This window comes from Tupaia chinensis, unplaced genomic scaffold (genome assembly GCF_000334495.1).
Source record: "Tupaia chinensis unplaced genomic scaffold, TupChi_1.0 Scaffold000184_1, whole genome shotgun sequence".
Classification (NCBI taxonomy): domain Eukaryota; kingdom Metazoa; phylum Chordata; class Mammalia; order Scandentia; family Tupaiidae; genus Tupaia; species Tupaia belangeri.
The window spans coordinates 1,858,739-1,883,997 of NW_006159659.1; the positions used below are offsets into that span (position 1 = coordinate 1,858,739).

Genomic DNA, 25,259 nt, shown 5'->3' on the forward strand with positions numbered 1-25,259 from the left:
AATATATCAAAAGTTGAATGAGTAGAAAGGAAGGGGCTGGGAGTATCCTTGAACAAACCTCCTAGCTTCATAGAGTTCTTTTGTTATTTAGGTACTTGGACTGTTTCCAAATATGCCTTATTCTACCGTCTTGACTGTAAGGTTGTTTTGGCTCCTGTTAGTTAACAGACGTTTGGAGATAAAGTGAATCAAATGTCATTTTGGCAAACTGAGCTTGAGATAGGGAGTTTTTCAAATAAGCTCCAGAATGAATTAATTGGTTTAAAAAAAAAAAAACAAACAAAAGAATGAATGATGTTTGGATGAAATAGAAAGCCATATTTGTCTAAGTTCCAGAAAAAGAGTCATTTGAATTACATGACCTCCTACTGTTGATCCCTTTCTCAAAGGTAACCAAGTTATCAAATGTATTTCTGTGGGCACATCATTATTCAGAAGATGATTAATTTGAAATATATCCAAGCAACTTATTTCTTCTTTTTCTTTTGGTGCCTGACTTTTGGCTATTTTCTCATTAGTACTATTAGAGAGAAAAAAAGATAAAGAAGTCCATTTTGATTATTAAAAGCAGTTACAATAAATGCTTTATTGAGATTAGAAATTAAAATATTATCTAAAACAAAATATCTTAATTCTTGTGGCTTTTTAAAAATGTGCTTCTTTTCTATCCTATTACTCATCACTATGAAAAGTTTCTAAAATTGAGTTCTGTGTACAGATTAAGATCCATTTTAAGCTTTAAAATATTTTTATCCTTCTAAAAAATAGCTTTAATATAAATTATATAACATTGTTATGACAAAATCCTCTTCCTATAAATACTAGATACTTACTTTAGCTTGAAAAATTCTCAGTTTTTGAAATTCCAGGCATGTGTAATAATTACACACAAATATTATTTCCAGGGTCATAACTGTTGGATTGTCAGAAAAGTCATGACGTATTTTTCTATGCAAAAATGCATCATGACTTTTCAGACAACCCAGTAAATTTATTTCCATGACATTTTATTATCCCAGTAACCATGGTGTCTTTTCTAGACATTTTCATGGGATACTGACTTTTCTTATGACCTAAACATTTATAGAATTATTTAAAACCTTTATCAAAAACCTTTAATTCGGGGACCAGCAGTTAGCGTAATGGCTATGTCGCTGGACTCCTACGTAGTCAACCGCAGTTCAAGTCCTGGACCTGGCAGCTTAAACTCGCGCCAGGAGCGTGTGTGTGCGTGCCCAAGATCCCAAGAGGAGAAATGGAGAAGGGATTGTGGTGTAGCCATCCCCCCTGGGGGGTGACTTCTCACTTTCTATCTCTCTGTTTCTCTCTATCTTTTTGGCATGCGCACGCACCCTCTAGCGAAAACCTCTCAAAAAAAAAAAAAAACCCAAAAAACAAAAAAAACCTTTAATTCGCAGTCTGTAATGTGTACTCTTGAAAGTCTGTTAGTCAGACTGCTTGGGCTTGAATTCTGGCTTTTTACTGTAGGTAGACTCTTTAGCTTCTCTGTGCCTCAGTTTTCTAATGATAGTTTCCAGCAGGTAGGCTATAGTGAAATAAATGTTAAGACACTTAATAGGCCCTTGTACGGTGTAACAAGTAGATATTAGTGGTGGTGGTGGTAAATAATGATGGATGATGATTGTTTTGTATGTCCAAGCAATATATAGTTTATTTCACTGTCGTCTTCTACTTTATCCTCTCATAACCCTTCTACGTAAAATACTATCGGGTCATCGGAAAAGTCATGAAATATTTTTCTGTGCAACAATGCATCATGACTTTTTCAACGACCCAATAAAGCAAGGTCAGCTGCAGTTGTTCAGGGGTTGACACCATAGACAGAGGTCCTGACTTCCTGTCCTAATGTCTACTGTTCATGCCGGACACACACACACTAGCCCATGATCCTGATAGCTGAGGCTTGGGGTAGGATTGCGGCATGACGACCCTATTGAGAGTGCCCCTGCCTGTCTGTGGGAGAGATTATTAAATAAGTTTAAATGAAAACTAAAACAAGATTTAATATCTAGCTCTTTAAAATATATTTTTACATTTTTTAATGTGATGTGATCTTATTAATTTCTGGGAGAAAAATGTTTTATATAAGTGATGAACTTTTAGATAACAAACTAGAAGTCAGAGGTAAATAATCATCTTCTAAAATTATATTCATTTTTTTTCAGATTAGAAATCCAGGCTTCGCCACTTTTGTAACTGATAACATGTTAGACATATGATATTACCGAAATGACTTTAGAATTCAAACCTACCCATTGAATTCAGTAGTTCCATACCATGCTCTTTACTGCATCTATGTTATTAATCTCTGTTTCTTTCCATACCATGAACTTTACTGCATCTATGTTATTAATCTCTGTTTTCAATAAAACACATGTGTATTCAGGTATCTAAATGTATAATTACCATAAAGGTATGGGAAATTAGCATTGTTAATTGTTTGTTTTACCTTAGTCCTAAATGTATGCTTTTTCTGAAATGGTATTATTGGTTATTGCTAAGTCTATTTCATATTTGAAGTTAATTCTCTTATATTTCATATTTGAATTTAATCAAAATTTGTAATTTTTATTTGAAAAAATCAGTATTTTAAAATGCAGAGCACTCTTATAGGTAAACTTAAGACAATTTTACCCCAAAGAGAATTTAAAGTAACAGAATATTCTTTAAAAGGCAAGCCATTCACTGAATCATGTTTTTTTTATTTACTTATATTATAAACATTGAAACTATGATTTCTTCATTGTGATTTTTTTCCATTAAAGTCTCATCACTGTCCATAATTTAAAGTTTCATTTGCTCTTAATATTTGTATAATTTCAGGGCTTCTGGGTAAATTTTAAACCTTAATGACACTTTTTATTTAAATGGGAAATGGAAGCCCACCATCTTTATTGGGGAGAAGGATTGTTATACAGTACATTTTAACTAGTGATGTAAAGATAGTTCGGTATAATTATTAAAACGTAATCAGTAAGAAATAAAGGTGTAGGGACAGCTAGATATATTGGTGGTTAAGACAGGTGGATCTCACATAGCCAACTGCACAGTTCAAGTCCTGCACTTATTGACTTGAAAGACTCTGAGCATGTGTGCGTGCATGCCCAAAACCCTGAAAGGAGGATGGAGAAGAAAGGATTGCAGCATGACCATTCCCGAGAGGTGCTTTCTCACTCTCTCTCCCATGAGCATACATGTCCTATAGAAAACTTTAAAAAAAAAAAAAAGGTTGAAAAATACAAGATACTACAAAATAGCAGGAGAACAAAGTATATATAAATATTATTTTATCACTCTCCTGGCTCTAGTTAGTTATCATTGAAATATCTCTGTAGAAACCTATTTTTTATTGTGTGATAGGTATCAAGTATAATAAGCTAGTAACATACAAATATTTTGATTTCCCATTGTAACTTTTATTTTGCCATGGAATATGTAGTATGCATTTTGGGGGTAGTGAGGTATGTTCTGTCTTCATAATATTGAATTATCTTGCTTTTCTTTTTAAGTTTCATAGGCAACTCTCTTATGAAGGAATTATAAAAGTTGAATGCAGACTTCTTCAGATAAATTTTAGAAATCAGAACATTCAGATTTTTTTCTTACCAATTTAAAGACAGAATTATTAAATCATAGATTAATCCCTGGGGCATGTGGCAATTTTAATTAGATAGAGTATTTATATATATATGTATATATATATAAATGAGTTTACAGTATACTCCAATTGCTTCACATTTTTTTTCCTGATGCTGTCTTTTTCTTAGGGCATGTATACTAAATCAACATATGGCCTCCATGTAATTACTGGAACCACAGAAAATGTAAGTACTGAAACATTTCAATTTTTAGTGTGTGTTCTTTTTTATTGTTAAACAATTTATTTATCTCATATGCTTGAAGTTGACTTCCAAGTACATGAACAGATAGGAAATACAACCAGAAAGGCATACTGAGTTTCATTAGAATTTTGGTCATTTTATATAGTTTAGAATAATATTATACTTAAAGTAAATCAGATGTTTTCCTTTCATGGCCAGAGATTTATCTTTGCTAAGTATTTTCTGGTTCATGAAAAGTTATTATGATACCTAGAAGAATAAACTTTCATCTGCTGAATAGTTATTTTAAAAAACTTCTCTCATGTAAGAAGGAAACACCAGGTAAGTCAGGCCTTCTGAATACTCTCAATGTAATTCAGCCTATTGCAGTTAAGAGGTAGCTTGGTGTGGCTATGTGGTTTTCACAGTGAGGTTCTTAAACCAGCAGTAGCCACCTTCCTTGAGAAGTTGTTGGACATGCAAATTCTTAGGTCCTATCCCAGACCTACTGAATCAGACATTGGGGGACCAGCCTATTTCTTAATAAGAAATTCTATTTTAACAGATAATTCTGAGGCATGCTCAAGTTTGAGAACCATTGTAAACAATGAGTGACCAGGCCTAGGTCCTACAGACAGTTCTACGTCTTAATGGCAGTGTAATTTTTTGAAAGTCATTTAATCTTTCATTGTTTCAGTTTTCCCAACTATACATTATCCCTACTACATATTTCACTAGGTTGTCATGAAAATCAAATAAGCTAATAAATATGGAAGACTATGCTACAGAGAACTATAGCTGTGCTATCAAGAAATATGAAGTATTTGTGTTGAGTATTAACCTGATCGGTGTAATAGAATTACATAGTGTAATAAATTATTAGTCTTGCATTTGGTTATCCCAGATTCCCATTCTACTCTTCTCTAAGCAAGTGCTAAGCTTTGAATTTTTAATTTTCTTTTAGATTCTGACAGATTGCATGTTTATATTGTGACACTTTAAAGAAGACTGAGTTTGGAATTGCAGTTTTGCACTGTGATTTTTTTTTTTTTTTTTGGAGATATTTTTGCTTTAGGGTACATGTGCTCACCAGAAAGACAGAATGTAAGAAATCACCCTCAGGGGGTATGGCCATGTCACAGTCCCTTCTCCTCCATTTTCTACTCAGGACTTTGGGCACATACCTGGTATGAGTTTAAAGCCACCAGGTCTAGAACTTTAACCACAGTCAACCATGCGGAAGTACAGTGACTTAACCACTACACCACCTGCTGGCCTGAATTTTTTTTCAATTTTCACAAATTATCTGGAGAGAGACAGAGAGAGGGAAAGTGAGAAACCACTCCCCAGAGGAATGGCCACACCATAATCCCTTCTTCTTTTGAGATTTTGGACACTTACACATGCCCAGTGTGATTTTCAACCAGGTCTGGGACGTGAACCACAGTCAGCCATGTGAGTATCCAGGGCTTTAACCACTGTGCCACCTGCTGGCCTCTTGGACGGTGAATCTTAAATCATTATTACTAGGGTCAAGCAATCTTTACTAATCAGAAGCAAAACCATTCATTACAGTCAATACATTTTTGCCAACAAAAATTGTTTATCCCTATAGTATAAAAATCCATTCTTTGCAATTAGATTTGAACTCTTGGGAAGCATTTTCTGCATCCTGCTGTTCATAAAAGTGTTTTCCCTGCCAAAGGTTGTCAAGCTACTTGAAGAAGTGGTAGTCAGTTAGTGAGAGGTCAGGTACATATGGCAGATAAGGCAAAACTTTGTAGCCCAATTCATTCAACTTTTCAAGTGTTGGTTGTACGATGGGCGATCAGCATTGTCATGAAGAAGATTGGGCCCTTTCTGTTGACCAATGCTGGCTGCAGACATTGCAGTTTTCAGTGTATCACATTGATTTGCTGAGCATACTTCTCAAATGTAATGGTTTCACTAGGACTCAGAAAGCCATAGTGAATCAGACCCCAACAGTGACCATGACCTGTTTATAGTGTAGGTTTGGCTTTAGTAAGTGCATTGGAGCCTCTTCTCAGCCCAACCACTGAGCAGGTCTTTGTCGGTTGTCATATAAAATCTACTTTTCATTGCACATCACATCTAATCAATAAATAGTTTAGGATAAGAGAAGACAACACTTTGAAACAATGATATTTTTGGATTGTTGGTCTGCTCATAAGGCACCCACTTACTGAACTTTTTCACCTTTCCAATTTGCTCCATAGAATGGTCCACCTTGAGTTCATTGGTGGTTTTTTGTGTAGTTATAAAAGGATCAGCTTCCAAGATTGCTCTCAGTTGGTCATTGTTGATTTCCAATGGCCAGCCACTATGCTACTCATCTTCAAGGCTCTTATCTCCTTTGCAAAACTTCTTGAATCACCATTGCATATTCATTAGCAGTTACTGGGCCAGTACATTGATGTTATGAGTTGTCTCCACTGCTTTATGACCATTTTGAACTGAAATAAGAAAAACATTCAGATTTGCTTTTTGTCTAACGTTATTTCCATAGTCTATAATCTTATTAAATAAATAGCAAGTAATAAGACATTAGGGAAAAAACATAAAGCAAGAAATATATGTGAAAATGATGTAAAATATAACCATGCTTATTATCTAATATCATATAGCAAATTTCAACAATGCACAACTGTAATTACTTTTGCACCAACCTAATATTATTGATCTCAACATTTTACCTGCATTTTTTTCTTTTTAAAAATCAACATTTTGGGGCCAGCAGATTGCATAGTGGTTACATCATTGGACACCCACATGGCTGACTGTGGTTCAAGTCCGGTCCAGTGGCTTAAAAATCACTCTGGTTGTGTGTGTGTGCATGCCCAAGATCTCAGGAGGAGAATGAAGGAGGAAGAGATTCGGTCATGGCCATCTTTTCTGTGCAAAAAGTTGTTTCCGTTTCTTTGAATTTTATGTACTATTATTTTCTTTTATATCCTGACTATAGCCACTTGCTTACAGTTTTTCTTTCATGCTCACTCTGCTTTATAAAGATCAGTTGTGAACTAGATAGCACCAGGACCAACTATAGTTACCACTCTGTTAAAGTAATACTTTAGGGGGCCTGCAGGTGGCATGGTGGTTAAGGGTATTGGATTCCAACATGGCCAACCATGGTTTGAGTCCAGGACCTAGCAACTTGCTTTCTCACTTTCTCTCTCTCTCTCTCTCTCTCTCTTGCTCTCTTGCTCTCTCTTGCTCTGTCCCTCTCTGGTCAAATTTAAATAAGAAAGGAAGGAAGGAAAGTTAAATAAAAAAATAATAAATAAATAATCCTTTAAAAAAAGTAATACTTTACAGTATTTTCAGAATTGTTACATAATCCTTTTCTGACTTGGTAATATGCCTGCTTCTTAAAGGTACTGTTAAATAAGCACATTATTTTCATGTTATAATAGCATTCTTAGAGTTAGATTCACATCTTAGATAAATCTACCCCCTTAATATTTATGTTATTACTTCATTAACTGAAAATCCCTAGGGTATCATCATACCTTGAATTCTAGTCTATGAAAAATAATTTTATTGTGAATTTTAAAAATATGTTGAATTGAAGTTAATATTGTTTCAGGGCTTCTATATTGTTTAAATAATTATAAATTGGAAATGAATCCAAAATAAAGTAACTGGAAATAATTTTTAAAGTAAATCCTATTTCAGGATCTCAAAAATAGCATTTTACTTTGCAGATTCTATCACTATATCATTCTTCTTTCAGTAGGTACTAATGATGATATCACAGTATTCATGGTTGTGTTTAGTAGATAGACACACACACATATACACATACATTTTTAATTAAAAAAAACATTTTCTTTACTTTCAAAAGTCCAAAAGCATATTAAAATGCCTAAAAATTCATATAGTCAATCATCAGTAGTGACTAGAGAAAAAAATAAAGAATAGCATTTTAAATTCATTAGCCAGACCTACAGTAATATAAAATTGGTTTCTTAACTCTCATTTTAGTTTCCTAGAGACTTTTTAAAACATGTCAATATTGGGACCAGCTGGTGGCATGGTGGTTAAGGTGCTGGACACTTCAACATGGCTGACCACAGTTCAAGTCCTGGTAGCTTGCTTTCTCACTTCCCCTTTTTCTCTCTCTTAGTGTATATGTCAAATTAAAAATAAATGAATTAATAAATAAAATTTAAAAACATGTCAATATTAGCTTACAGAGTTGATTTTTGTGTTTGTTTTTAATCTCATAGGGAAAAAAAAAAAATTGATGACATTTGTTGTATCTGTAGACGTGTTGGCATTTTGTTTAAGTGTGTTTTTGTTGGTCACTGTATTACACTGTATGAAACATTTAAAAATTGCATATTCTTATAACTAGACACTCAGAATGTTATATGATGCAATTTTGAGCTAATTGCTGTCCATCTTTTATTTTGCTTTCCTAAATTATTCCAAATAAGTGATATTAATAATGAAATAAGTGACCAATTATAAGACTTCAAAGCTTTGATACTGATCATATACATGTATAGTCATGCATCACTTAACAACAGGAGTACATACTGAGAAATGTGTCGTTAGGTGATTTCGTCATCATGCGAACATCACAAAGTTTGCTTATACAAACTTAGATGTTATAGTCTACTAAAAACCTAGGCTACAAATCTGTACCTTGCGTTACTCTACTGAATACTGTAGACAGTTGTAACACAATGTAAGTATATGTGTATCTAAACAAAGGTACAGTAAATATATTTACTGTATATTTATAAGAAATTTTAGAAATGGTATGCCTATACAGGGCACTTACCATGAATGGAGCCTGCAGGACTAGAAGTTGCTATGAATGAATCAGTGCATAACTGACATGTGAATGTGAAGGCATGGAATGTTAACTGTACACTTCTGTAGATTTGATAAGCACTTTATGCTTAGGCTACACTACATTTATAAAAATATTTTCCTTTCTCCAACATTAAATTAACCTTAGTTTACTGTAACACTTTTACTTTAGAAATGTCTTAATTTTTAACTTTTGACTCCTGTAATAAACTTAGCTGCTGCATAACATGCTGTACTATTTTACAGTACACTTTTTGTAAGCAGAAAGAGTGCACTCTAAAATAACAATTAAAACTATAGTATAATAAATATGTAAATCAATATAATCATTTATAATATCAAGTATTATGTACTGTACATATTACATGTGCTATATTTTTTATATACTTGGCAGCACAGTAGGTTTGTTTACACCAGCATTGCCACAGATCTGTGAGTAATGAATGCCTTGCACTACAGTTTACAATGTCTACAATGTCACAAGGTGATAGGAAGTTTTCAGATCTATTATAATATCGTGTGACTACCGTCATATACGAAGTCCTATCATTGACCAACACGTTGTCATGTGGCACATGATTTACCTGAAAATGTTGATTTGCTGAAGTTCATGTGCATTATTTATATTAAATGGAAAAGGGCAGAGTAAAACAAGATATTTTGAAATGTTTTAATTAATTAATTAATTTTTATATACATTCAATGATAATGTTTAGCTTATGAAGTGAACATTTCAATATGTGAACAATTCTCCGCAGTCCCGTTGATCAAAATATTTTCAACAGATTACACCACACATCCTGTCCTGTCAAAGCTCTGCCTCTGTATCCCTCTTCCAAATGTCCTTCCTAGCAGGATTGCCTATATGAAGTTTGCAAAGGTTAATGCTTATTTTTGTTTTTGCTTAATGCCCTCAGAAACATGTCATTCTTTCATAACATAAATATCAATATATTGCTTATGATTTATGCTTTCTGTCATTAGTTTTACATTGAATGCAAACAGTGTATTAACTACTAATAATCATTTTTGGTAATTTAATTCCTTGAAGGTTCTAATTAATTTTTTATCTAATTTACACAGATGTGCTTTTTGTAGTGTTTTCAGAAGAGGAAATAACTGATACAATTTTATGTTCTTTATCATTTCTTTTATGTTAAATTCAGTCACCTGCAGATCGATGCAAGAAAATCCATGCTGGCGATGAAGTGATTCAAGTTAATCATCAGACTGTGGTATGTATAATTACCTTAAGAGTCAGTGGGAGGAACTAATTTAAAGATTTGCTAAAGCTTTAAAATAATACCAATGAAATGAAATGAAATATGCATTTATGTATAAAATAATTGAACAGCCTTTCAAAAACAACTGAATAACTATTCTTTTTAATTAGTTTTTGAAATGTAAGGCATGATTTTAAGAGAACATAAGGAAATATTGATGGTTGAGTTAGATATGCATTTCTATGTGGACAGGTATAGGATGATATATACTCTGTGAACTGGGTTAACAATTTTGGAATAGAAATTAAATTGATACATATAGATTCTACCTTTTCTAGATTTAACTTTTAAAAGTTTCATTTTATAAATTATTTAATTACCTACTAGATACATTTTCTAACAGTATACATTCATTTATCTATTTTAGCATTGTTTTGTTCATTACAAGGGTGGATTTGGGGGAGTATTTTAAATGTAGATTTTTGAAAAAAAAAATCTTTTATAGCTGAAATAGCATTTCATTTGATACAACAGAACTACAGTTTAAATTTTAAAACTATTGCAGTTACTATATTCTTAAAATTTGCTTTCCCTATGAACCTCATAAATCCCTTTACACAGCTGTGAATCACAGTGGCATTGTGTGCCTATGAAAGATTTTCAAGGGCTATTATTTCATAATTGTAGATTTGAAAAATGAACACTATATGCGTTTAATTTTGGAATATTTTATGTCTCAATTGATTCACTTAGTTCCTTTTTCTGCCAAAGTAAAGTGTATTCAACTAAAAAATAAATGAATTTGATTATTAATTAAGATTATCAATACAAGGGAACTTCAAAAAGTTTATAGTGGAAAAGTAGAATTAAAGTATGAGGTTCATTTGGTGCTAACAAATTTTGAAATCCTTGCATAATTTTTTCATAATATGTATTGCCCATGAACTTTTTGAAGACTCCTTTGTATAATTCTCATTTGCAAAAATGTAAGATTTTTAAAATAAATATTGTATATATAGTCACTGACTCTTCAGAGTAACTATTTTCTGTTATACCATTTTATTGAGTTTCCTTTTGCATGTCCTAGTAATAGAAGAAACTTCATGAAACTTTTGATCAGGTGACAAGTGCTATTTCAATTTTGGCTTTGTTTAAACTGAGAAGTTTGTGATATTTTGAGAAGGCTCTTAAACATTAAAGTCTTGAAGTTTCTTCAATAAATTTACTATCTGACTGAAGTAAAAATTGATGAAAGTAAAAAAGCAAACGTGTGGATGTGTGGCTGGCACTGAATACTAAATTGCTAGTAATAGACAAAGCCTTTCCACACTGACAGTTTTGGTGACTTTCTGTTCTTATTGCTAGAAACTGTATGAAGTGATTGTCCTCACTGAAGTTTCCTGTCCCATAGAATGAGGAACTGGGCAGTAGCATAAAGCAGATGTGTCGATAGATGAGCACCTTTCCCCTATTCTAATGTTCATGCTGCCTCCATTTCTACAATGTGACTTTAACAAATACGACTTCTGTTGAATAGTTTCTGCTTGTATTTCAGAAATACATGCATGTTGGTCATTTAAAAGAGGATAGATATTAGTCTTCAATGAATAATAAAATTGTTTAAAAGATACTCTTTGTAAAGCAAAGATTCCGATGTGTTATCTAATGAATGTGAAAGTACTAAAAGTCTGCAAGTGGGACAGTTCATTGCACAGTGCTTAAGAGAGCCAGAACTCACTGGCCAACCACAGTTGGAATCCTGGCCCTTGAAGCTTGAAAAACATATTGGACACGTGTGTGTGTGCATGTATGTCCAAAATCCCAACAGGGTGGGAAAAATGGAGAAGGAATTGCAGTGTGATCACACCCTAATGTGGGGATACTTTGTCTCTCTCTCTTTCTCTCTGTCTCTCCATATCTCTGGTGAGCTCATGAACCCACTGGCAATAAAAAAGTCTGTAAGTGAAATAATGAAACCTATGTGAATTAGTGACATTTAAATACTATGAGAATGTGTAAATACATCTTTGCACCACAGGAATATTCTAAAATATTGAACACTACACAAAATGATGGTTGGGAAAACTTGATTCTAGTTTTTTCTCTAAAATTTATATGGCTTTATGTGAGTCATGGTAACTGAGTATCAGTTTAATTTTTTATAATAATAACAACAATAATAATAATAACCAGAGCTAATATTTCTTACATTCTTACAGTGTGCCAAGCATTATACTAAGGATTTTCTATATTTTCATTTATTCTTTACAATACTTTTGTCACCCAAAAATGTATGCATTGAAATTGAGACTCAGAATGATTATTTAACTCAACCATGACTCAAAATTCTCTGTTTAAGACCCATGCTCTTGCTTCAGTTTTATTATACTAGTGCCTCAAACTCTACCTATAAAATTATCAAACAAAAGAAAATGAATCCTGGGACCAGAAGTTAGCGTAATGGCTATGTCACTGAACTCCCATGTAGTTGACCATGGTTCGAGTCCCGGACTCAGTGGCTTAAACTCACGCTGGGCACGTGTGTGTGCCTGCCCAAGATCCCAAGAGGACAATGGAAGAGAAGGGTTTGCGTTGTGGCTATCCCCCCTGGGGGGGATTTCTCGCTTTCTGTCTCTCTGTCGCTGTCTTTCTGGTGAGTGCACGCGCCCAATAGCAAAAACCTCTCCATAAAGAAAGAGAGAAAGAAAGAGAGAAAGAGAAAAAGAAAGAAAATTAATCCTAACAAGCACGTAAATAGATCTCAGAATTCTGTGAGAGAATAAGTGGGACCAAGGGTAAGGGAACAGAAAAAGAAATGAGAATGAACAAAACTGGGGTAGCAAATCTGCTGAACAGAAATTAGAAATAGGGTTGGAATTTAACTTCCAACCTCCCTTCCTCTGCTCCTTTCCCTTAAATCAATACGACATGGAAAACATGTATCCTGATGCTTGGGACACATTAAGAGATCAATAACAGTTAACTTTTCTACCTCCCTTCTCCTTTACCTGCTACAACACTTGGACTAATCAGTCTTGTTTCTTGGCAGACTGCTACTAGAGCCAACGAATTGACTTTGGTTTGTAAGACAGACAGGGAAATATGTTGTGTTTCATGAAAATAGCTTTGCTTAATAATGTGATCAGTTACTAGAGTTTCCTCTTTGTGTTCAAGCATATTTGTGTAAAAATGATGCATTTCATTAAATGCAGGCAAGTCTGTTCTCTTTTTCTTGCTGTTGCCTGCATTGTGGTCTGTACAGTGCTTTTAACTTCTTACTAGACAACATACAGAGGTAGTGAAATGGACATTCTGAGGTTTTTTTATTATGAAAGGTTTGTTAAGCAGATAAATTCATTAAACATATGTGAATTATTTGTAGTCTACAACTATTCCTTCTATCCCCATATTCATTACCACAACATTAAGGGTTGGTTATGATAAAACAATAAGTTTCATCAAAGTATAGCCTAATATACTTGAAAAATATATAACAATATTATCTAATCCATTAATTAATTGACCAAATTAGTGAGATATTGTCAATATTGTTTAATACCAATGTAGATCCAGTAATGAGAAGAGCAAAGTTAAATTTCATTATTTTGGATGATACCAGCAGAGCTAGAATATTTTTAAAAATCAAAAATTGTAAAAAAAATCACTACTACACTTAGTGATATACCATATAACATCGTATAGTTTTTCTTTATTTAACTTAGAATAATTTTCCCTGAGAGTCTGAGAAAGTTGAATGAATCACAGATGAATTCAAATAGTACTTTTTAAAAATTGCTAGTATGGTTTATCTTCAAAATGCCCAATTACAAGTATATATTTCTAGTTTGTTGTCTTAAAAGTATATTTTCAATTTAAGATGAAACTGGAAGTGTTATGTTCTTTTTCATGTTGGTATACTTTTTATTATAAGAGACTTGCTCTTAAGCTTTTCAAATCAACATACTTCTGGGGCTGAGAAACTATGGCTGCCAGGTAGGAAGAAGAAAAAATCATGAACATCCAAGCAAAGCAGACTGATTCCTATTGCATATCTTCCCTGTCTCCGAAGATCCAACTCCTCAAAGGCTGCTGGAATCTCCCAAGATTTTTCCTACTTCATCTGCCACTACATCCCTCTCTCTGGGAGATACCTCGGCATAATTTGAACCAACAACTCTGCCCTCATGATGCATTTTTAACACGTTCTTTTAGCTGATGAGACTATTCATAGTTATTAAAAATATTTGAGCATATTCCAAGTGAATTTGTTAAATTTCATGTTAATACTGTTTTTGGTGTGTAAGTGTTCTAAAGATTCTATCCATACTAAAAACAGATACTTTCTTCTTAGGGATATTAGTGGCATATATAATTTCTTAATTCAGCATTTGAAAATTTTCCTTTTATTTTGTGTAAATTTTAAAACATATTCACTTATTTTAAAAGGTCCTCTAGAACCTGATGACTACATTATGGCAAGAAATGGTTCAATAGATGTGGCTCTAAGGCTACTGGAGTAAAAAATAGCCACCTTGTGATAGCCAAGAAGATATACTGCACCAAATAGTCAGGATGTTTGGACATTGATTAATAAAAAGTAGAAGACAAGTATTATAAACTAGTGGGGTTTGTACCCCCAAAATGGTAAACATTGTTGAACAATACTTGAAAGTGAGAGGAGAGAGCAGATTGAAAGACCATTGAGTCATCTGGCAACTCCATTTTAACTTCATTTATGTATCACTCTTATTCTTACTATAGTCTCTTATTTCTGACTCTGTCCTCACCCTCTTATTCCTTCAACTCCTGATCAACAGAAGAGTATTGTTCATATGGGAAGCCAGGATAATCGGAATGGATGGAGAATGTGGTTTCCTGTTAAAGTTCCCCTCTTCTTTTCCCTCTCTCTCACCCTATCACCCCTTCCTGGAATTCAGCAGAAATGAGTGGCTCCTTGAGTGGAATCAATAACATAATAGTGCTTAATATGCTCTCTCTCTCTCGCTCTCTCTTACTCTTTTAACTTACTAAATTATTGTCTTTTTTTAATTTTTTCTTTTAATTTCATTTTCTTTTCCTTTCCATCACCATTGTCATCTCTTCTTACTTGACTATTTCTCCTCTGTTTCTTACCTCATTCAGTTTGCTTTATTCTTGCCTATTTTCTTATGTTCTCCTTTCTTAAAATAGAAAATATTTCTCTTATAATTTCTTATACCTAAAATACTAAAAACTGAGACCTCAACTGTCAGAGTTTCTGGTGTACCTGACATGTTATTCCTATATACACAATATATTATTGGACTATAAAGATTAATTATGTTAGTGCGGTGTTGCCTAGTAAATGGTTCTGATAATACCCTTAAATAACTATGATAATATTCTAAGAAATTGATATTCTAAAACAAAATAAGTAAATTATGCTCTTTTGAAGAGGGAAAAAATCATGAAGAGGCATTGACCAAAAGTTAAATAATCATGATAGATTTCAGTTACTCATGGTGATATTTTATATCAGAATCTATCTTATATGGTAGGTAGTTTATTAAATAATTTTTTTTGCTTTATTTTACATAAAACATTATAGATTTGATGAGGATATGTAGAAACTGGTCTTGAAGTGCTACATGTTGACATAAACTGTATTTTCATTTTTGGTCTGAAGAAATCAATTGGTTACTATTTCTTCCAATATAATATTTCATTATTTTTGTTACCAAATTAAAATTTGTTATCCTAAGTCCTTATATAAAAGAGATGAGTTGTATGATGCCTCAGTAATTATAACTTCCTGTTAACCAATTTATTTTCTCTGCAGATCTCTGAATCCTGATTTCTTTCTTATTTATACAGTTCTTACTAGCTTCACCAGGAAAAGAGCAATTGTTTTCTAAAATGGTTTATTTGATCTTTTATTATTGGATTACATCTTTCATTGTCAACACCTGGTCAATGTGCTCTAGTTATTTTGTATGGATTTTTTAAAGTTTTTTTTTTATAAATAATTATTTTGTATCTTTAAAATGTTTTTATTGGCTGAAGTTCATACCTACTCTGGCTTACTAATTCATTGGGTGTCTAGCTCATTTGCAATTAGTATCAATAACCTTGCCCCTTTTCCTTCTCCTATCAAAAAGCAAGAGTCTGCCAGTTGCAATGGCCTGATCCACCTCCTATCTATAGCAGGGATGAGCAAGTAGTAGATAACATGTAACTGCTTGTTAAAAAGTTATTATGTGAAAAGGAAACATTATAGAACACCATATAATAGGAAATTCATGAGGTGACATTAATCTTAAATTCTCTTTAGGTTATTTCACCTCAGGGTTCAAATTACAGATTTTAACCACTAAATTAACATTATGGTCATCACAGCAGCTGAAATTGTAGGTAATGTAGCCACTCATTTTTCTTTTCCTCTCACACTGTCCCTTCTACATTTCATTACCCTAATTCTAAGCAAGAAATAGTTTTGTTGTTTTTGTTTTTTAAGAGATTTTTACGATAGGGCACATGCGCTCACCAGAAAGAGACAGAAAGCAAGAATCACCGTTCGAGGGAGATGGCCATGCTGCAATCCCTTCTCCATTCTCCTCTCAGGATCTTGGGCATGCACACACATGCACCCACTGTGAGTTTAAGCCACCAGTTCTAGGACTCGAACTGCAGTCAACTACATGGGAGTCCAGCAACATAACCATTACACCCTCTGCTAGTCCCTGTTTTTTTGTTTTGGGTTTTGGGTTTTTGTTTTTTTTTTTATTGTGACAAATGGCATATAGAGTTTACTATGGTCTCATGTAAAGCTGATATTGAGTTACCATTTTGTCTGAGTTGCTGGAATTCTGTTAGAAAATTTATAAAGATACTTGTACAGTGGAAATATTTATAACCATTTTGGAAGTTCTTATACTAAAAACTTATAAAGATTTAGAATGCTATTTAGTAGCTATATAAGGTCATCAGAAAAGTTATGATGCATTTTTGCATAGAAAAATACATCTTGACTTTTCTGATGACCCAATATATACATGCTTTAGTTTTGTTTTGATAAATGTATATCGCAATATTTTCTAATAAATATATGGTTGTTTAATGTCTACTAGTAAATGGTGTTTTAAAAATTATTTATTACAAAGTAATAAATTTTTATGCTTGTTATTTTTTTTTTTTGGAGAGATTTTCACTGTAGGGCGCGTGTGCTCGCCAGACAGACAGAGAGAGACATAGAGACAGAAAGCGAGAAATCACCCCCCAGGGGGGATGGTCACGCCGCAATCCCTTCTCCTCCATTCTCCTCTCGGGATCTTGGGCACGCACGCACACGCTCCCGGTGTGAGTTTTAAGCCACCGGGTCCAGGACGTGAACCGCGGTCGACTACGTGGGAGTCCAGCGACATAGCCATTACGCTAACTGCTGGTTCCCTATGCTTGTTATTTTTGAATAGCAGGGTTGGGGTTGCTTTTTAATTTTGTCATTTGGATTCCTAAATTAAATTTAAGCATGAAATTTTTCTAAAGTAAAGATGTTTTGTGGGAATTCCTATAACGTGGAGCTTTACAATTTTAGATAATAATGCTTTGTTTCATCCTTTTGCTTCAATGAGTGAGAGTCTTTTAATTTAAAATACATATATGTGTCTAGTGTCCTTATAAGAAAAATAGACATGAAATGTAGAAAGGAACAGTTGATATTTAATAACTTTCAAACATATACTGACATAAATTTGTCTTAAAATTTAATCCATGCCAATATCTTTGTAAAAATTTATTTACTAAAAATCTATATTATTTTGGTTACTTTAAAATACATTACTGCTCTTTTGGGGACTGAGGTTCTGTGGTGTGATCCTGCGGCTCACCCCATAGCTTCGCATTTCACTATGATGTGATTGCCTTCCTCCTCTTTTCTCTCTAGCAGAGTCTTCAGACCTAGTCACTTTTGTTTTATGGAGAAGTCAAAAGACATCATGAATGATGCTGAAATAAAAAATAAAATTGGCTTTGATTTATTTTCTGTAGTATGTGAATAAAAACCATGAAGCTTCGAAAATAAATCTTTTGGCCTTCAAAGACCACAGCATTACCAAATGCCATATTGAAATGGAAGAAGGGAAAAAGAACTGTCTGTTCAAGATGCTTATCTATACCTACAACTTTGTAATCAGCTTATCACAGAATCAGAGACATCAGAGATTTTGCAGTTAATATAAGTGATAAGTTATAGGGAATAGTATCATATAAATAACACGGTATGGAAAATCACCATCTTTGGTGAAAACTGTGTGGGTGATTGTAAAACTCAAAGGAAAAAATCTGATTACATACTTCCTTCTTCCCATGAGTTTCCTCATGAGCAAATCAAGAAATTGTGATTTAGCCCTAAGAACATCTGATTGGGAGAAAAATATTCCAGAAAAATAATACCAGCTACTTATAGTATTCTAGTTGGCTCTGTTTTGGCCTCTCTCTCCATCTTTAGCAGTGAGAAATTATGTTCTCTTTTCATGTTTTCTTTTTAAACACTGCATATATGCACACTGTGTACATAACTATGTGAAATTCATGTGAAATCAGTAAATAGTAAAGTAGCAGTAGTAAAGCAGATATCTATAGATCTAGATATATATCATTTCAAATTGTGAGCAGTTCAACATGGTCCCAACTTTTTACAGTAAAATTAAACCACATAAAAAACAAATATCTTTAAAGCAATAACAAATGCATTTATGTACTCTTATTTCACTGTATAAGTACCTTTTAAAGTTAAGGAGGATGTGAGATAGAGTGTCTCAGTGATTAAAGACATAAGATTGTGTGTGTGTGTTGGGGGGGTTCCCTAATGAAAATAAAATCTTTCTTCTCATAGTCCTTCTTTTCAATTGTTTGTTCCTTTTGTCTTCTGCCAAGACTGTCTCTTTTAATCATATTTATAAAAGTATAATACTAAGGTTTTATTTAAAATATATAAACTTTGGGACATTTCCAAAAACTCTGAATTATCAATTTATGTTACTTGATGCTGCAATTTTAAATCTCTTATTTGCATAAAGTTCCTTAATCTTTAGATGATTTTCCTTTATATTTGAGCCATGAGTGATTTATTTCAGTTCAGTGAACGAATAATTATGGAGAACAAAATTAGGATATCTTCAAATGTACTAGAGTTTAATATTTTTTTCATTAGGAATTCTTGAAAAAATAAATTCAGGAATTCTTGAAAAATTAAATTAAGGTGGATTTTGTAGCTTAGTACTCTAGACTTACTAGTGCTAGGATCTTGTCAAAATGCATTATTCCTGAAATGTTTATTACTGTGGTATTTCCTCCACATAACTTGTTTTGTTAAAGAAAGGTAGTCATTGGTATATTTATTAGACACTTTAGTCATTTTTTAGTAATGCAAAGGAACAGAACACTATAATAAATATCTCAGCACGGAAGTATTTGGCAAAGGCAGAATGTCATTAGCCACCATATGTTGAGTTGTGTACTTAATTGAGTCTCTTCAGTGCTTTTTAAGAAAGCAGAAGAATATTTGAGTATAATACTTATGATGGAGCATCATAGAGGCACATGTCAAGCTCCTTTGAAACACTTTTTGTGAAGAAATATTGTTTATACATTAAAATCTATGAGTAAGTGCATGTGTATGCATCGGAGCATGTGTAAATGTTGGTGACAAATATATTGTTTTGTCTTGTAAAGGGTAGTAACTTTGAAACTATTTTAAGAAATGGTCTATCTTCCTGTCTATGGTATAAAGATTCTCTGTGGTAACTCCAAATGTGGCTGTCCAAAAGGTAAAGAAGTGGTCGATACGCTAATCTTATGCCTTTTTGCATCTTTATTTACTTGGGACCTTAGAGTAAAGTTATTTTCTTCATATGTTGGTCAAATAAGTCACCAGCCATGTTTAAAAACAGAGAGACTGAAAAATCATTATGTATGTTGTAAAGATGTACAGTGATTAAATGTAAATAAAATAATAATAGTAAACAAAACCAGAGAGACCAGAGCAAATTCTAAAGGGGTCAGAGACAACTTATTCCCTCTATGTAGCCAAAGGAAAGGAAGCCTCTCATCTCTCGAACACCAACCCTAAAGCCTCTTGTGTACCTAATTCAGGCAGCTAGTTGTCCAAGACCTATTCACTTATGTTGCCCTTCACCCAGGAATATCTGCAGTTCACCTCAGCCTGATCTAAACAATTTGCAAATCCCATCAACAAGAAGGCAGAACCTCTGGTTTTTTATACTTGTAATACCTTACTTTACCTTAGGGAAGTTTAACCTGTTTGTGCTGTATATGAAATATATTTTAATGTACATGTTAGAGAATATATATAAATTAGTAAACAATATGACCTGCCATTGCTTGGAAATACAGACTTCTTTTATCTTGGGCAATGATAAGGATAATATTACTAATTCAGCATATGTGAAAACTGTATTTTCTATAGCTAATAATAAGACATATTTGTGTAAGATGCATATGGTGATTTCAAAGAGTTCACTTCAGTTCATGAACTTAGTGTAAATTAAATACTATATTAAACCATTGAGAAAAATAAACTCAGGCTATTTCCAATCACTACAAAACATTTTGTTGGAAAAAATCTTAACAGTATTTATGTGATATGTATGATAAAAATAGAGTCTTTGTAGGACAAGCAGAAACTGTATTCACTATTCTATTCCTTGTCATAAATATATCACTGTGACTTTAAGTTTAGAGTATCCAACGTAGAAATACTGTTTGTTTTTTTTTTCTTAATTTTCATTTATAAAGACAAAGTTTATTTGTTAATTTAGGGTAAAGAATATCCTTAACAGATTTAGTATCAAGTATATTACTTTTTAAAAAAATAGACCATTTATTCATGCAACAAATTTTAAGTATTACATTTAGAGAAATTTTAATGCTATTTGTTAATTTTACATGAAAAACTAAACCCCCCTTTGTTATTTTAAGGCATTTTTTTCTCGGAAATACATTATCATGTAATGATATCATTTCACTAGTCAAGTTTTGCTTTTTGTTTGGTTTTGGTTTTGGTTTTGGTTTTGGCCATAGTGTATGTGCTTTTGCCAGAGACAGAGAGAGAAGGTAAGAAATCACCTCCCTGAGTGGGTGGTCATGCTGCAACCCCTTCTCCTCCTTTCTCCACTTGGGATTTGGGCACATATGCACGTGCCCAGTGTGATTTTTATTCCGCCAAGTGTGGGACTCAAACTGTGGTTGACCTTGGGGGAATCCAGTGTCTTAACCACCACACTACCTGCTGGCCCCTCACTAGTTAAGTTACTAACAAATACTAAGTGTCTACCATTTGTAAGACATTTTCGTGATTACAAGGTATATCCAGATAAAAGACTCATGTTTTTAATCAAATAAAAACTCAAAATCCAGTTTTGTGAGGGAAAGTAAAAAGATGATGAAATAAATGTGTAACTATAATAGTGCATGAAAAATGCGATAAGAGAGATACAAAGAATATGCTATGAGATTCACATGAGTAAAATACAGTTCAAGCTTGTGTGAGGCTTTATTGAATCTAAGATGAGCCTTTATGGATAGGTAATATTATATAAGTGAGAGAAAAATTACAAGCAAAGGGAAGAGTGGTTTTGAAAACATAGCTGAAAAGGAAAGCACAGTGTCTGAGGCAAACATGTTCATGATTCAACCAACTCTTTAAATTATCTGCTTTAAAAGAAGCCTTTAGTAATCATCTGACCATTGTCCCTCCTGCTTCCTTACTCCTTCCCTTGTTCTTTTGTCCACCCATACTTAACTACTGAAAGTTTTTCAAGCTAGTCATACTTTGTATCACAGCCTTCTTCACTTCCTCAACTTCTACATTCCCCTCACCGGTCCAATTCCTGGAATTCAGCTTAGACTGATTGGAAACCTTCTCTGAACCCTCTAAGATGGATTAAGTGTCTCTTTTGGGTGGTTCCATTGCACCCTATATTCAGTTATAGAGGTACTTGTTTTACTGTAATGCAAATGTTTATGCACAGGCTTGTCTCTCCCTTACTCTCTATGTTCTTTAATAAAGCACAGATGGAGTTGCAGTCACCATTGAATCCATACTACATGGAAGGCGTGCAATAAATACTGATATATGATTGTTGTATCTAGTCTTAAAAAATGTTAAGCACCTATAATTGTATAGACATGGGCATTCAAAGATTTCATTATCTATTATAGTGATTTTCACAATGTGGTTCCCAGACCAGTAGCATCAGCTCTGTTGGGAACTCGTAATTAAATAATAAAAATAATAATAATTTCTTGGGCCTTACCCTAGACCTGGATCAGAGATTCAAGCGGTTAAAACTCAGCAGTCTGTCATTTAACAAGTCTTTGAGGTGATTCTAATACATGCTAAAGTTTGAGAACCATATTAAAAAATAATAATAGAAGGGACCAGCAGTTAACGTGATGGCTATGTCGCTGGACTCCCACGTAGTCGACCGCGGTTTGAGTCCCGGACCCAGTGGGCTTAAAGTCACACCGGGCGCGTGTGCGTGCATGCCCAAGATCCCGAGAAGAGAACAGAGGAGAAGGGATTGTGGCGTGGCCATCCCCCCTGGGGGGTGATTTCTCACTTTCTATCTCTCTGTCTCTCTGTCTGGCGAGCACACGCACCCTATAGCAAAAACTTCTCCAAATAATAATAATAATAGGAGACAAAGCTATGACATATTTTGGGATTAGTTATTTAGCTGGGCCTTTAGAGAGCTATTTAAAGGTAATATTTTGGAGCTGCAAAAGACCAGATGCAAAAAAAAACAAGTTAGGACTCTGTTTTAAGTTTAGCAGGTAGTACCCAAGCAAAAACTGTGGCAGTGAGAAGAGACATTAAGTGTTAGGATTTATTCTTTAGTCCACATACATAGATTAAAAAGAGAATAGTCTTAGGTAACTCCAAACTTAAGAGGATGATGGGGAATTTCTTGATTTTTTTAATGACAGCAAGAAGATAATTTGATTAAAGTATTACATTCATTTATGCTACCAGTAGATATTCAGGAGGAAACACTTAACTGTGCTTTAGAATCAAACAGACTTGAGTATAGATTTTGACTTTGCCACTTACTATCTTTGTAATCTAAGCCAAGTAAACAATCTCTTTCTGCTTAACTTCCTTCATGTATAAAATGGGTTTAATAGTTTACCTCATTGGTCTATTATAAGAATGAAAATATGAATAGAAAGAATATAAATGTGAACAATCTAACATAGTGAATTGTTGATGCTTGTTTTTTTTTGTTTTTTTCAGTAGCTACAAGCCTGGATAAACTGAATAGCTCAAAATATGTTACTAGATTTTTTTAAAGAATTATCTTAATTTTTTAAATTATCATTATTATTATTATTTAATTTGACCAGAGAGAGAGAGAGAAGGAAAGTAAGAAAGCAAACCTCTGGGTCTGGGACTCGAATCACCCTTGGCTATGTGGGAGTCCAGTGCCTTAACCACCATGCCACCTGCTGATCCCATGACTAGAGTTCTTGATAGGAAGCAAGGGTGGTTAGAAAGATTTGGGAGTCATACACAGGAAGTTATTAGTGGAAGAGCTTGAAAGAGAAGAGATTTTATTTAAAGAAGACAGCATGAAGTATTAGGAAGATGTCTTTATTGATTTTAAGAAAGAGGAACTGGAGGACAAGTAGGCAGATACGTAGCAGGACTACATTCCTCTACTCACACTAATCTATTATCATCATTAATTTCAACATCTCTACCCTATTTTTGTTAGGTTTGGAGTGTATTGTGACTTTGGAAATTTGGCCTGTGCAAGAATATTGAAACATCTTTTTCTTTTCTTTTCTTTTCTTTTTTTCTTTTTTTTTTTAGAGGTTTTTGCCTTAGAGCGCGTGCAGTGCCAAAGAGAGAGAGATAGACATAGTGAGAGGGAACGTGAGAAATCACCCCCAATTGGGGATAGCCACACCACAATCCCCTCCACTCCATTTTCCTAGGATCTTGGGCACACACACACACACACATACACACACACACACACACACACACACACACACTCGCCCAGTGTGATTTTCAGGCCACCAGGTCTGGGAATCAAATCGGACTGCCTTGTGAGAGAGTCCAGCGAGGTAACCACTATGTCATCTGCTGGTCCCAAAACATCTCTTTTAACATTGAGCTTACTAGTTTACATATCAGCCAATTCCTTTTTTAGATCTCTTTGATTATTGGATTGTTTTTCTTCATAGTTACCTCTAACCTATCTTCTCTTTAAGTTTACAGACCTTATTTAATTCCTTCTCATATTAGTGGTTTATGCTCTTATTTATAGCCACTGCCTTCCTTTTTTAAGTACTCCCTCTCCTAATACATAAAGATTTTTATTGAAGCCGATGAGATTCATCCTTTACTATTATATTTTACATGTGTAATTCAAGTCTATCACAGTTAATATTTTTAAACTGCAGCCAGAAATTTAAATGAGAATATGGAAAGCAAACCATTGGGCCTGTGACTCAAATCATGGTTGGCCATGTGGGAATCTAGTGCCTTAACCATCACTCTACCTACTAGTCCCAAAACACCTCTTTTAATGTTGAGCTTACTATTATATGTGTCAACCAGTTCCTTTTTTTGGATCTCCTTGATTATTGGCTTGTTTTTCTTGAAAAATGTTTAACATATATTTACATATTTTATCTATTTTGACATGTCTGTCCTTTTATATTTAGTTCTCAACATGGAGGCTCCCAGTCTTCAAGTTGTAATACACATATTTGCCTCATTTTATAATACCATCTACTAACATTCGTCTGTAGCCTGTGAACCACAAGTATCTTAGTAATAGTTAAAGGAAAATCAATTAATGTCAAGAATTCACTGTACTTCATTATACTGGTGCAGGTATGTTAGGATATCAGAGGCTAGGAAATCAATTTTCCTGAAGCTCTAAGGCTATGTCATATTTGATCTTGAATGGTGCAACCCACTAAATGGGGACAGATGTTAATATTTTTATGTAGTAAATAAGATAGAATATAGAATTTATTCAAATTAAGGAGTTTGAAAAAGGTCTGATAAAAAGGGCTATTTAAATAAGAATTGGATAATGTCTGTTTGCTGTTTATGTGTATACAAGTACTAGGATGGGACTGATAATAGATAGAACTTACCTATGTTATTTGTGAAAAGCATTACACATAGGCTGTGAATTACTCAGCTGGTTTCATTCTAATTAAGTGATTTATGAATGAGACTAAATCCTTAAGTGGAATATCTACTGAGACCATTCATTTAATCAAAAATTAGTTAATGATGTAGTTCTGAGGGAACAAAATTGTGTTTTCATTTGCT

At 33.6% G+C, this 25,259-nt stretch overlaps 1 protein-coding gene across 1 annotated transcript in view; it reads left to right on the top strand.

The window, feature by feature from the left end:
• Window positions 1-25,259, top strand: part of CNKSR2 (connector enhancer of kinase suppressor of Ras 2) — a 299,161-nt gene that overhangs the window by 128,010 nt on the left and 145,892 nt on the right. Inside the window, exons 8-9 of the mRNA XM_006146681.2 lie at window positions 3,789-3,845; window positions 9,851-9,919. Coding sequence (XP_006146743.1) covers window positions 3,789-3,845; window positions 9,851-9,919 — 126 coding nt within the window. The remainder of the gene's footprint in view (window positions 1-3,788; window positions 3,846-9,850; window positions 9,920-25,259) is intronic.